At 39.8% G+C, this 14174-nt stretch overlaps 1 protein-coding gene across 5 annotated transcripts in view; it reads right to left on the bottom strand.

The window, feature by feature from the left end:
• Positions 1-631: 631 nt before the first annotated feature.
• The window catches only part of ESRP1 (epithelial splicing regulatory protein 1), a 71163-nt gene continuing 57620 nt past the window's right edge, over positions 632-14174 (bottom strand). For 3 of the 5 annotated variants that reach the window (XM_025394894.1, XM_025394895.1, XM_025394897.1), the window contains one exon: positions 632-2171. In XM_025394894.1, coding sequence (XP_025250679.1) covers positions 2151-2171 — 21 coding nt within the window. In that variant the 3' untranslated portion in view covers positions 632-2150. Of the gene's footprint in view, positions 2172-10879; positions 10990-14174 lie in introns of all 5 variants that reach the window. The other 2 variants (XM_025394892.1, XM_025394893.1) reach the window with 1 other exon arrangement.

The following is a 14174-nucleotide window of genomic DNA, read 5'->3' as shown; positions in this document are numbered from 1 at the left end:
TGTTACGAAGTAAAAAAAGTGCTAGACATTGAGGGAAATGTAGGTACAACATAATCCCTGCCCTTGGGGGTTATAATCTAATTTCAGAACTGAAACACATTAACAACAGAGTTTGCATGACAAGTGATACTGATAATATATCTTGCTATAAAATGTTAGAAGTCAGGCTAGACTTAGCCTTTTTCTTTTTTTTTTTTTTTTTTGAGATGCAGTCTCGCTCTATCACCCAGGATAGAGTGCAGTGTCATGATCTCGGCTCATTGAAACCTCCGCCTCCCGGGTTCAAGTGATTCTCCTGCCTCAGCCTCCCAAGTAGCTGGGACTACAGGCGCCTACCATCGCACCCAGCTAATTTTTGTAGTTTTAGTAGAGACGGGGTTTCACCATCTTTGGCCAGGCTGGTCTCAAACTCCTGAAATTGTGATCCACCCACCTTGCCTCCCAAAGTGCTGGGATTACAGGCCTGAGCCACCATGCCAGGCCATCTTGAGTACTTTTATCACTGATAGCTTTTATACATAAGTTTAGAGAAAAACCCTTTCACCACCTTAGGAAGAGATGGCTTATCTATGTACTTCCATCAGTACCATAATTCTTCTAATAACAAAACAAAATAAAATAATAGCAAACATTGAGATTAAACAGGCAAGTTTTATTATCAAATGTTAACTCTACAAAAACTCAGTAGTATTGTAGTAAGCATTACTGCCTATCTTAAAGTCTTTCAGAGCTTTGGGCAGATAGCATCTTAAGGCATCAAGTATACAGAAATTTCTTTTCGATCTTAAGTGCCAGTTATCACCAATTTTCACAAAAACCTTTTTGTTTTTTCTTCCTATTGCAGTTAAAGGGCCATTTCCGGTCAGCTGAAGAAGAAAATGTTTGCTTCTCCCTTTAAGGTGTTAAAGTAATGCACAGAAAATAAAAATAGCAGCCATATAAATCTGCACGGCATTGCATTCAAGCAAAGGACAATATGAGTAACTTAAAGAAATATCCACATTCAATGCACTTAATGAAATCCTGTTTTCTTTGGAGTTACATGAGGCAGCAGTACTAGCTAGTGTCCAATATTGCACTTTTATAGCATAAACACAGCTAAACATAGTGTTAAACACTGACAGCATCAATACCTGTTCTAACTGCATCAGTGTTTACCTCTCAGTCTAGCATGCTGACTATAGTCCTATGCTTTAAAAGGTTATAATTATTTGACAGTTAAGGCATTAGAGAAAAAGGTTTAAGGCTATCATAATATATACAAGCATTCACTTCTGTTCAGTTAGTATATCGTTTTCTAGAATACACTGTTCAAATTGTCTCACTTCTGGGATATTAAAAACTATGGAATTTCTCTTATTAAAGTCCAAACCATCAATAATGAAAAAAGTACAATATAAAATAATACATATGAAGCCACAATATTCAATTATAGTTCAAACTAGAAATTACTAACTACAGGTAGCTGCTTCATTTTTGGTTTTGCATTTTGGCCCCTAGTTCATTATTTACAACTGATACCTGCTGAGAAAAAGATCCAAACTTTTAAACTTTGCATGTTTTGTGGAGGGTGCACAATTTCTTCTAATTTATCTTCAGGAGTTTAAAAATTTATTTTAATTTGTTTTTAATTATTAGATATCATCATGGCCAAGAGACTGGGAAAATAACAATTTTATTCATTCTCCTAAGATTGTGATTTTATTATTCTAAGACCTTACGCTTGAATTACTTAGCAAGAAGGTATGATTATGCAGAAGACAGGAAAATGAAGAGAAAAGAGCAGGAATATACAAAAATGAAACTTCCTTAGCAGAGTTCATGGTGGAGATGGTAGACACTGGTGGAGTTTTTATCCAAGACTTAAAACTTAGGAAACACCTATGATGCCACTTTAACTGGAAGTAATGGAGACATCTGATTCCAAATTCACATTTTAAATGCCTATTTGCAATCAGCAAAGGGCCAGGTATGCTGCATGCTGCTTGCTATAAGGATTTGGCTTCACTGGCTCAAATGTTTTCACTCCACCAAAAGACAAGGCACAGGCCCATTTGTCCAATCAAGTTTGCTGAAAATACTGCAGCCTGAGTGTAGACAAACTTCCCCTGAATTTGCTAGAAGTTTTCTTGTGTCTGGCGGTTTCAAGATCACCATACATCTTTCAAACACTGAAAAAAAAAAAAAAGTGATAAAAGGAAATGTTATAGTCTCTAAATGTCATTCTCAGCAGCCACCAAAATGATTTCAAATTCCACAAGGACAAAAAAGCTTTAAGACGGTCCAAGTTATTATTTCACACAGACATAGTTGGCATTTACATGGCAAGGGCTTTGGGAGTAGAGCACTAGTCAAGGAAGTTTCCATGGTTTACACAGTAGTTGGCATTCTGAACCACTCCTACCCTTTGTAGTATCATGTGTTTAGTTTAACATGTATGGTTGCCAACTCCCTGCTCAGCTCAGCTCCTTTCTGGAGAGACTATTTCATTCATTCCTTAGAGGTTCAATATCATTACAAAAATAAAACCATTTAGACAAAATTTTAAAGTGAAATTCTAGTATAAGAAATTCCAAATAATTTCTAAGACACTTAATAAGAAGCAGTAAGGGGCCAGGTGTGGTGGCTCATGCCTGTAATCCCAGCACTTTGGGAGGTCGAGGCAGGCAGATCACCTGAAGTCAGGAGTCTGAGACCAGCCTGGCCAACATGGTGAAACCCCATCTCTACTAAAAATACAAAAATTAGCTGAGGGTGGTGGTGCATGCCTGTATTCCCAGCTACTTGGGAGGCTGAAGCAGGAGAATTGCTTGAACCCAGGAGGTGGAGGTTGCAGTGAGCCAAGGTCATGCCACTGCACTCCAGCCTAGGCAACAGAGCAAGACTCCATCTCAAAAAAAAAAAAAGCAGTAAGGCATGACATATATGCTCTATGTGCCCGTGACTAGTTGATAATTAGCACCTTTATATGGATCATGGATAAATTTATTTCATCCCCATATACAACCTAGATTACCATGTTATCCCCATTTTAGAGAAGGAAAAACTGAAGCAAAGAATGATTAAGTTAGTAATGGGCAGATGCAGGATTTAAACTAATACAGATTTACTTATATACCATACAACCTTAAAATAAGAATAAAATAAGAACTTTTGGTAGGCATTATATACTTTTTTGAAACAGGGTCTAGCTCCGTCACCCAGGATAGAGTATGGAGTGATATGGTCCAATCATAGCTCACTGCAGAATTTTTTTTTCCCCCAAAAAGAGACGGGGCCTCGCTTTGTCACCCAGGCTGGAGTACAGTGGTGCGATCAGAGCTCGTTGCTGCCTCAAATTCCTGGGCTCAAGGTATCCTCCACCTCAACCTCCTGAACAGCTGGGACCACAAGCACACCACTATATCCAGCTAATTTTCAAATTGTTTATAAAGACAGATTCTCACCATCCTAACCAGTCTGGTCTCAAATTCTAGGCCTCGAGCAATCCTCCTGCCTTGACCTCTCAAAGTGCTGAGATTACAGGTATGAGCCACAGCACCTGGTCCTAGACTAAATCGAAAAAAAAAATATATATATATATATATATTAGAGATGGGGTCTCCCTATGTTGTCCAGGCTAGTCTCAAACCCAGCCTCAAGTGTTCTTCTTGCCTGGCATAATAAAGTGCTGAGATTACATGTGTGAACCACCACACACGGCCGTTATGCATACTTTGACATGTAAATGAAAAACAGGAATGTTTTAGACTGCAGTCTTATTTCATATGGCCAGTATGAAATATCTAATGGAGTTTTACTGCTTAACAATGAAACTGAAGACTCCTAATTGCTAGCAAAAGAAAAAAAAAAAAATCAGTCTCAGAAGGACATGAAGATTAATTTATTTCAAGATTAAATTTGCTTTAATAACACAGATTCTACAAATGGTACAAATGTAAAATCGGGTATTTAAAAAACACAGAAATACTGGTTAGGATGCATCTTTTAAATGTGGTTTCCAAAGTGACCACAATTTGGCACTCAGTTTAAAATACCACACGCTGAAAGGCTTCTCCTTTGATACTAAACTCAGATAAGAAAATCAATGACCCAACACTATTGATCAATATCTATTTTACCCCTCTTTTGGCAGTAGCACCTGAATTTAAAACTGCCTCATCACCTAATCTCAAGCCCCTAAGAGGCAGTGAGCCAAACAAGTGGCCCAGGCATGGCCAGTAGAGCCCTGCATATCCCAGGTTGTTGTGGTTTCAGGGATGGATGTAAGCCAGGCCAGTGAAGGCCAAGTGTTCTAGGAGTATCTCAGAGAGTCAGCTTGGAGGAGCAAACCCTTGGATCCAGCTGTATCAGTCAACCCTGGGACTCTCAGTTATTAGAGTCAATGAGTACCACCTTCTTCATTCCTAGCTCTAAGAAATAGCATCTTTGTAGATGCTGAAAATTAAGCCTTCATATTCTGATAAAATGTGGAAATGCCAGGAAAAGTTAAACATTTAGCCTTCTCAAAATGCTTTTTAATCCCAGTGGTATCCAGTGGAGTTTGATTGTGTAACAGTGAAACTGAGGCTGGGCACAGTGGTTTACACCTGTAATCCCAGCACTTTGGGAGGATGAGGCAGGCAGATTATGAGGTTGAGATGGAGATCATCCTGGCCAACATGGCAAAACCCTGTCTCTACTAAAAACATAAAAATCAGCTGGGAGTGGTGGTGTGCACCTGTAGTTCCAGCTACTCAGGAGGCTGAGGCAGGAGAATCGCTTGAACCCGGGAGGTGGAAGTTGCAGTGAGCCGAGATCGCGCCACTGTACTCCAGCCTGGGCAACAGAGCAAGACTCCATCTCAAAACAACAACAACAACAAGAAACTGCAGACTCCTAACTGCTAGCAAAAAAAAAAAAAAAAAATTGATTTCAGAAGGGGATAGAGAAAATGTTTCCTCTTCCCCTTTAGCTATAGCAAACACTTAAAGATAGTTGAGAATTACAACTGCAGACATTTACAAATCTGATTTCCCTTTCAAATAAGATCTGTGTTAAAACATGTTTTTATTTATAATACACTGTCATTAAAGTATTACATACAAAGAAGTCTTTAAAGATATCTTGATTTCACCACTGGTGCTATATGCTACAGAATGAACCTTTAATCCCTTAAAAACCCTGCAATTCTGCAGCCAAACATGGTGGAGAACATCTGTAATCTCAGCTACCAGGGAGGTTGAGGTGAAAGGCTCACTTGAAGGCTGGGTGCAGTGGCTCATGCCTGTAATCCCAGCACTTTGGGAGGCTGAGGCGGGCAGATCACGAGGTCAGGAGATCGAGATCATCCTGGCTAACATGGTGAAACCCCATCTCTACTAAAAATAGAAAAAATTAGCCAGGCGTGGTGGTGGGCGCCTATAGTCCCAGCTACTCGGGAAACTATAAGTACTTCCTATGTGTTTTTACTGTTATTCTGGACTCAGATTATCTAAATGGAAAAACTAGGATCTCATAAAAAGTTTGTTCTTTTTAATCATCTTACACAATAACTTGCAACATAAAGTTACAAAATGATCAAATACACAGTTTTTATATTTTCATGTAATTAACTGATAACCCTCCAGAGGTAAATACAGTGTTATTTTTGCATAAAATTTATCAGTAGGAATTTCTCTTGTTATTTAGAAAGTTTATGTAATCTGACCTCTTTAGAACAGATCCTACGGAAGGCCTAGAAAACACACTCATCAAAACAGCAAAGCCCTGTTGCTCAAGGCTGACAGTCCAGTAACAAAAAGGGGAAAGATAACACTGATCAAAGTACTGCACTCCAGCCTGGGCGACAGTGAGATTCCATCTCAAAAAAAAAAAACAAACCCAAAAATAAACCCTATGTCCCTATGATTATTGTAATCACAACAGCAGAAGTTATGTATTAATATGAAACTTTAGTTTGTAAAACTTGTTTTCATTCATTAACTCTCGCTCTGTCATCCAGGCTGGAGTGCAGTGGCATGATGACAGATCACCGCAGCCTCGACCACCTGGGCTCAAGCCATCCTCCCACCTCAGCCTCCCGAGTAACTTGGACTATAGATGTGCATGACAACACCTATCTTTTAATTTTTTGTAGAGACGAGGTCTCACCACATTGCCCAGGCTACTCTTGAACCTCTAGGCTCAAGCAATCCTCCATGCACAGGTGTGAGCTACCATGTACTAGCCAAAATATCATTAATAGATTTAAATCTGGGGGCTGACATTGCCTTTGAGACCTAACAAATACAAACCTTGGAACTTGGCCAGGCACAGTGGCTCATACCTGTATCCAGCACTTTGAGAGGCTGAGGCAGGCAGATCACTTGAACCCAGAAGTTCAAGACCAGACTGGAGCAACATAGTGAGACCTTGTCTCTACAGGGACCAAAAAAAAAAAAAAAAAAAAAAAAGCCAGGCATGGCAGCCTACACCTGTAGACCTAGGTCCTCAGGGGCTGTGGTAGGAAGATTACTTGAGCTCAGTAGGTTGAGGCTGCAGTGATCCATGATCCTGCCCCTGCACTCCAGCCTGGATAACAGAGCAAGACCCTGTCTCAAAAAAACCCACAAAAACCAAAAAACAAAAAACCTTGGAATGTAACAGTAAGTGGAGAAAAACACCCTTTCTGGCCATCTGAGGAAGCATTTCTTCCAGCCAGACGCCCAGTCGCTTTCCCAGAAAGGTTTGTGGGCATCTTGAATGGCTAAATGAGGCATATCTCCAACATCTCCAGTGATTCAAGGGGATAGTCAACACGTGTTGGCTGGGTGGATGGGACAAGGCAAGAGAAGACAGAACACTGTGACTTCTTTACCAGACCTCGTTGTGGGTATTAGCTATGTTTACCTGATCCTATAGACAGCCATGAGATCGTTCTCTCAAATTTTTTATTTTATTTTATTTTTTTGAGATGGAGTCTCACTCTGTCACCCAGGCTGGAGTACAGTGGCGTGATCTCGGCTCACTGCAACCTCCACCTCCCTGGTTCAAGCAATTCCCCTGCCTCAGCCTCCCAAGTAGCTGGGCTTACAGGCACATGCCACCACACCCAGCTAATTTTTTTTCTATTTTTAGTAGAGATAGGGTTTCACCATGTTGGCCAAACTGGTCTCGAACTCCTGACCTCAGATGGTCTGCCTGCTTCAGCCTACCAAAGTGCTAGGATTACAGACATGAGCAACTGCACCTGGCCCTCTTAACATTTTTTTTTTTGAGTTGGAGTCTTGCTCTGTCACCCAGACTGGAGAGCAGTGGCACGATCTCAGCTCACTGCAAGCTCTGCCTCCCAGGTTCACGCCATTCTCCTGCCTCAGCCTCCCAAGTAGCTGGGACTACAGGCGCCCACCACCACACCCGGCTAATTTTTTGTATTTTTAGTAGAGATGGGTTTCACCATGTTAGCCAGGATGGTCTCGATCTCCTGACCTCGTGGTCCACCCACCTTGGCCTCCCAAAGTGCTGGGATTACAGGCGTGAGCTACTGCGCCCGGCCCTTTTAATATATTTTTAAAAATATTGTTAGTTTCCTGTCACTGCTGTTACCATAAATTGGGTGGCATAAAATAAGAGGTATTCATTCTCTAACAATTCTGGAGGCCAGGAGTGAGAAATTGTGTTAGTGGGGCTGCGCATCCTCTGGAGGCTCCAGGGAGCAGTCAGGTCCTTGCCTCTTCCAGCTGCTGGTAGCTGGGAACACTCCTGAGCTGTGTCAACGGCTCTCTCATCTCTGCCTCCCTGGTCACACTGCTGCCTCCTCTTCTGTATGTGTCTCTGTCTGATTTCCCTCTGCCTCTTTCTTACACAAGTGATTGTATCTAGGGGCCAGCCAGATAATTCATGATCTACTCGTCCTCTCAAGAACCTCATTACAGCTTTTTCCATAGAAGGTAATAGTCACAGGTTCCAGGGATCAGGACGTGGATATATCTCGGGGTCCACCATGCAGTCCACTGGAAGCACTTTGCCATGCTACTGTTTGGTTAACAGAAAAGAGTCCTCAGAGTGAAGGCAGAAGGTGTGGATCTTTTTGTCAGCTTCATCATTAGCTGTATGACTTGTGGAAGTTGCCTAACCTCTCTGGGTTTCATTTCTTCATCTGTCAAATGGGCCCATGATGCCTCCTTGCAGGGTTATGCTGTGTCTCAAATGAAACTGTGGATGTAAGTACTTACAAAAGCATGAGCCACTCGGTTATGATGATGAATTTGATACTGATAAGGAGGTGGTAAATATATATATATATAAAAAACAATACAAGGTTAAGGGGAAAGAAACAAGGTCCAAAATTGCATGAGGGTATGAGAGGATGAAAGGAAGTATTTATTATGCTTGTTTCTGGGTGGTGGGATTATTAGTGACTTCTTTATACCTGTCTCTCTGTTCCAAATTCTTTGCAATGAGCACCCAATACTTTTATAATCCTATCTCCTAGAGTTGGTAAGATAATTAAATGAGATAAATTATGCCAAGTATTTCACACAGTGATCTATCCTTTTTTTTTGTTTTCAGACAGGGTCTTGCTCTTTGTCACCCAGGCTGGAGTGCAGTGGTGCAATCATGGCTCACTGCAGCCTTGACCTCCTGGGCTCAATTGACACTCCTACCTCAGCCTCCAGAGTAGCTGGGATTACAGGTAAATGTCACCACACCTAGGTAATTTTTTGTATTTTTTTGTAGTGACAGGGTTTCGCCATGTTGCACAGGCTGGTCTCAAATTTCTAGAGCTTAAGTGATCTGCCCACCTCGTTCTCCCAAGGTGCTGTGATTACAGGCATGAGCCACTGCTCTTAGCCTGATCTGTATTTTTAAAAATTTGTAATATAAAGGCACCTGACTTTATTATGATGAAAAGATGCAGACATCTGGATTAGAACACAGCACCCGATCTGTTATTCTGTCATGACTCTAAATATAGGGTAAAAAACTAGAGGTGGTGAGTAATGGTTCATAGTCAGTTTAGGACATTTCTGGTATAATGTCAAAAGCTTCCATTTCTAGTCATTTCTTATCCAGTATACTCATTTAAAAATATAGACTGTGTGTTAATCAAATTCATAGACAACATTGTGTTCAACAATGAACACATGAAAAGAAAATACGGACCAAAATGGATATCAACAGGCTAGAACAATGTATTCTCACCACTGAGACAAAGACTAGAGAACACCCATTACCACTGCAAAGCATTCGTACGTGACACTCCTTGGTAGGACCAAGTATCCTGAAACCTCACCGAAAATGACAGATCTGAAAAAAATCTTCACTTCTAACTTAGAACTGGGGTTTCCACACTTCAGAGCAAAGGGCTAAGATGCAAATTCTTATTTCTCAATGATGACAAAGTATTGGCAACCTCATTTCCAGTTTAGAAACCACATGGTTAAAGCCCACAGGGTCCACAGCCATGAAAATGTTAACAAAATTGGGCATGCCAGCATGCCAACTTCAAAAAACTCAACAATCAAAAATGAATAAAAACCAGTATCAATTCCTGAACACATCCCTACAACTACATCTCCCAAGAAGCCTCAAAGAATGCCAGTATCCTTTAAGAAAAGATTGTGGATTAATGGGGATTGAGGAGAAACTGGACTCAAAACATTAATCTAGAAGACTATTTTCAAAGAAACTTATCAGGGTTCCTGTCGTCTACATTTAGTTCTAGAAAAGGAAAAAGACATGCAACAAAAAACTTTCCAATCATCTTGGATTAAAGCACATGTAAACGTATGCCCAAATCTACTTAAACACATAATGCTAAGTGAAATAAATAAGCCAGTTACCAAAGGACAAATCAATCTGCTTAGGACTACCTAGAATAGTCACATTCATAGAGACAAAGTAGAATGGTAGTTACCATAGGCTGGGGAGAACGAGCAATGGAGAATTCTTGTTTCATGGGTACAGAATGTTAGTTTGAGAAAATGAGAAAGTTCTGGAGGTAGATGGCGGTACCTGGTTGCACGACAATGTGAATGTACACTTAATGCTACTGGACACTTTAAAATTGTTAAGTTTTGTTGTGTATATTCTACAACAATCTTTTTAAAAGAGGAAACAGGAAAAATATACCCAATCCAAAAGAATCACTACATGACTCAGTGATTATACTCCTGGGTACACACCAAAGATAATTAAAAACAGATATTCAAATAATTATGCGTGAGTGCTCACATCAGCACCATTCACAATAGCCAGAAAGTGCAAACAATTAAAATGTCTATCAGTGGATAAATGTCATATGTCCATAAATGAAATATTATTCAGTCATAAAAACAAATGAAGCATTAACACGTGCTACAAGGGTGAACCTAAACAGATAAACACAGAAAAGGTCACATGTATGATTCCATTTATATGAAATATCCAGAATAGCCAAATCCACAGAGACAGAAAGCAGATTAGTTGCCAGGAGCTATTGGGAGAGAAAACAGGGAGTGACAAAAATGTTTTAGAACTAAATTGAGGTAGTAGTTGCACAATGTAGTGGATATATTAAAAACCACTGAGTTGTAAATGAGTTTAAAATGGTTAATTTTATGTTATGTAATTTTTACCTGAATTAAAAAAAAGAATACCCAACTCGTACTCCACATGAGAGATAGTAAATGAATGTCCAAAGGGAAAAGTCTTCCCTTGCCCCACAATAACAACTCTGATCCATTAATGTTGCTTAGATTCTATGTGCCTAGATGACAAACTTAATTCTAGTCTCCATTCCTTCCAGGATATCTGATATTTTATATTACACTGAAGAAAAGAAGGATTCTCTCAGTTGATTTCTAAATGCCTTCAGAATCTTGATCTCTATTTGTTTGGCCCTTTATAATTTAACTTGCACATCATAAAGCCTTACCTTCTTTTCTGAGGATGTTCTAACTGCTGGGGCCCTTAAATACAAACCCATTCTTTGGGTAGAGTCCTGGCCTGGTCATTTGTGTGTATAAGTCCATCCTCGGTTGCATACTAAAACGCAAGTTAAAACAAACAGGATCAAAAGACGGACAAACTGTCACTATGGATAATATTTCAACTAAATAGATCTACCAATGAAAGTACAGGACATTTAGATAGGAGGAAACAAACACAGGTACAAGCCATATACATATCTACTAACCCAAATCTTTATTTCTTAACATGTTTAAATACCATAAGAGTCCTTTCTAGGATGGACATTAGATTGAAAACATGGATTACACACACACACATACACGGGACATTAGATTGAAAACATAGATTACATACACACACACGGGACATTAGATTGAAAACATGGATTACACACATACACATATTGGTCTCTTAGGAGACCAATTTCTTCAGATCTTGCATAGTACTGTTTTCACGCTACTGCAAGTATGATTAAATATCAAATATTTGAGCACTAGTTATTTGCAAGGCATTGTACAATAAGCCCAATACCCAGTATCTCCAAACAACGCAGTGAATTTTAGATAGCATTAGATGTATTTGTAATATCAGTCTTATTCTCCCAGTAGGGCAGCAAGTAAAGCTGCTAGGAGTGAGAGGTCCAAAGAAACAATCAGTACTTGAAGAGAAACAAAAACTCGCATCTATTGAAAATGTAAAAGGCATTGACGGTAAAGGGTAGTACAAAGAGCAAATGAAAATGTTAAAGGATTTGTGTAAGGATACCTGAGAGTCCATTCAGTATGAAAAAGTATTATCTAAAATATACACACGTTTCTTTTACGGACCAGAATGACATCCTCATTATCAAGTATTTTCATGGTAGTTTGTAAATCCTTGGTCTTTCTGGCTTTACCTCCACCCCAGATGAAGTATGGAAGACACAAAGAGTAGTTTTTTGTTTGTTTGTTTTGAGACAGAGTCTTGCTCTGGAGCAACCAGGTTGCCAGGAGCAACCACACCTGGCCCTCTTAACATATATATTTTTTTAATCGGAGTCTTGCTCTGTCACCCAGGCTGGAGTGCAATGTCGCATTCTCAGCTCAGTGCAACTTCCACCTCCTGGGTTCAATCACTTCTCCTGCCTCAGCCTCCTGAGTAGCTGGGACTACAGGCGTGCACCACCATGCGTGGCTATTTTTTTGTATTTTTAGTAGAGACAGGGTTTCACCATGTTGGCCGGGCTGGTCTTGAACTCCTGGCCTCAGGTGATCCACCCGCCTCGGCCTCCCAACGTGCTGGGATTACAGGTGTAATCCCAGGCCTAGAGTAGTTTTATGTAAGAAATTTTGTTTTGAGACAGGGTCTTGCTCTTTGTCACCCAGGCTGGAGTGCAGTGGTACAATCATGGCTCACCGCAGCCTTGACCTCCTGGGCTCCTGCACCTGGCCTAGAGTAGTTTTATGTAAGAAATTTTGTTAAAGGTTGGGGGAAAATACATAAAAAATTATATTTAAAGATAATTTATAAAATTATATATGCCATTATTACACCAAGATACGTATTTTTAAGAGACAGAATCAGAGACCATCAAATTTCTTCAGCTTCAGAATAGATAGAAAAGAGAAAAATAGGCCAGGTGCGGTGGCTCATGCCTGTAATCCGAGCACTTTGGGATGCGGAGGCAGGCGGGTCACGAGGTCAGGAGTTCGAGACCAGCTTGGCCAGCACGGTGAAACCCTCTCTCTACTAAAAAAATACAAAATATTAGCTGGGCATGGTGGCACGCGTGTAATCCCAGCTACTTGAGAGGTTGAGGCAGGAGAATTGCTTGAACCCAGGAGGCGGAGGTTGCAGTGAGCTGAGATTGCGCCATTGCACTCCAGCCTGGGTGACAGAGCGCGACTCCGTCTCGGAAAAAAAAAAAAGAAAAAGAAATTTTATTTACTCAACTAATTATTGCCTGGATATTTGCTTAGTTATTATATAATTATATAATTATATAAAATAACTAGAAATAAAATTAAAACCTCCCATTAAGCCAGCAACAGCAATATATGCACTCTCGGTAAACACAGATTACCCTTAAGTGAACAGTTTTTAAAAAATGTCATCCACTGATTTTATCGTCTTGGTTGCCAAATCTAAAGAAGATGGAACCCCATAGTGAATTTAACTAAGAACACGAAACAAGAAGGCATGGACTCTTCAAGATAGTAGAAAATATGCGTTTTATGTAAGAATGATACAAAATTGAGTTAGCTGTAAAGATTTTTGAGTGCATGCATTATGACTGCCTCAAAGCTCAGATTACTGAAGAAGATACCAGAATAATCTGATAGGTTGAATTAGATAACTGAAGTTCCTATGTAATCCTAACTCACTGTTCCAGTTCATAAATTCCAAGCACTTCAGAAATGAAGGCCAAATGCCTTGAGATGAAATAATATTGCATAATCGTTATGTTTCTAGTTATACTGGACAACTCTATTTCAACCTTGAATGGTTCTAAGAAGTTACTAAAAAGAAAAACTGCTACAGACTGAAGTTATGTTATCTTAATTTTGAAGAATGTGAATCTTTTAGTCATAAACATAGAAATAATCCCTATTGCATGGTTGTGGTAAAATAAATACCCACAAATGCCAGCCATGACACTTTTTTTCTGAGATGGAGTCTCGCTCTGTCACCCAGGCTGGAGTGCAGTGGCGAGATCTTGGCTCACTGTAACCTCAGCCTCCTGGGTTGAAGCGATTCTCCTGCCTCAGCCTCCTGAGTAGCTGGGACTACAGGCGAATGCCACCACGCCTGGCTAGTTTTTGTATTTTTAGTAGAGACAGGGTTTCATGTTGGTCAGGCTGTTCTCGAACTCCTGACTTCAAGTGATCCACCTGCCTCAGTCTCCCAAAGTGCTGGGATTACAGGTGTAAGCCACCATGCCCAGCCGACACTCTTAATAATAAAGAGCAATTTTGCTTCATCTCATTACTAATTTATACGTAAGGCAACCTAATTCTATTCAGTGTGAATGTAAAAGTTTGTTAGTCTAACAAACGAAAAAGAAATTAATTGAGCTGAGTACTAAAACCCGAAACTTTCTTTGAACTTTCTTCACTAGGAAAACAAAGGAAACAAAGGAAAAAATAAAATACATGTCAAAATGTTTTCTCCATAATAAGCAATCTTTTCAATAAGTTTTCAGTAAAATCTTCCTTTTATAATCTAACGAATCAGACAGGAAGTTTAAAAAGTAATTTTTTTTTTTTTTTTTTTTTTTTGAG

This window comes from Theropithecus gelada, chromosome 8, assembly GCF_003255815.1.
Source record: "Theropithecus gelada isolate Dixy chromosome 8, Tgel_1.0, whole genome shotgun sequence".
NCBI lineage: Eukaryota > Metazoa > Chordata > Mammalia > Primates > Cercopithecidae > Theropithecus > Theropithecus gelada.
This window is presented reverse-complemented; position numbering and strand designations above follow the sequence as displayed.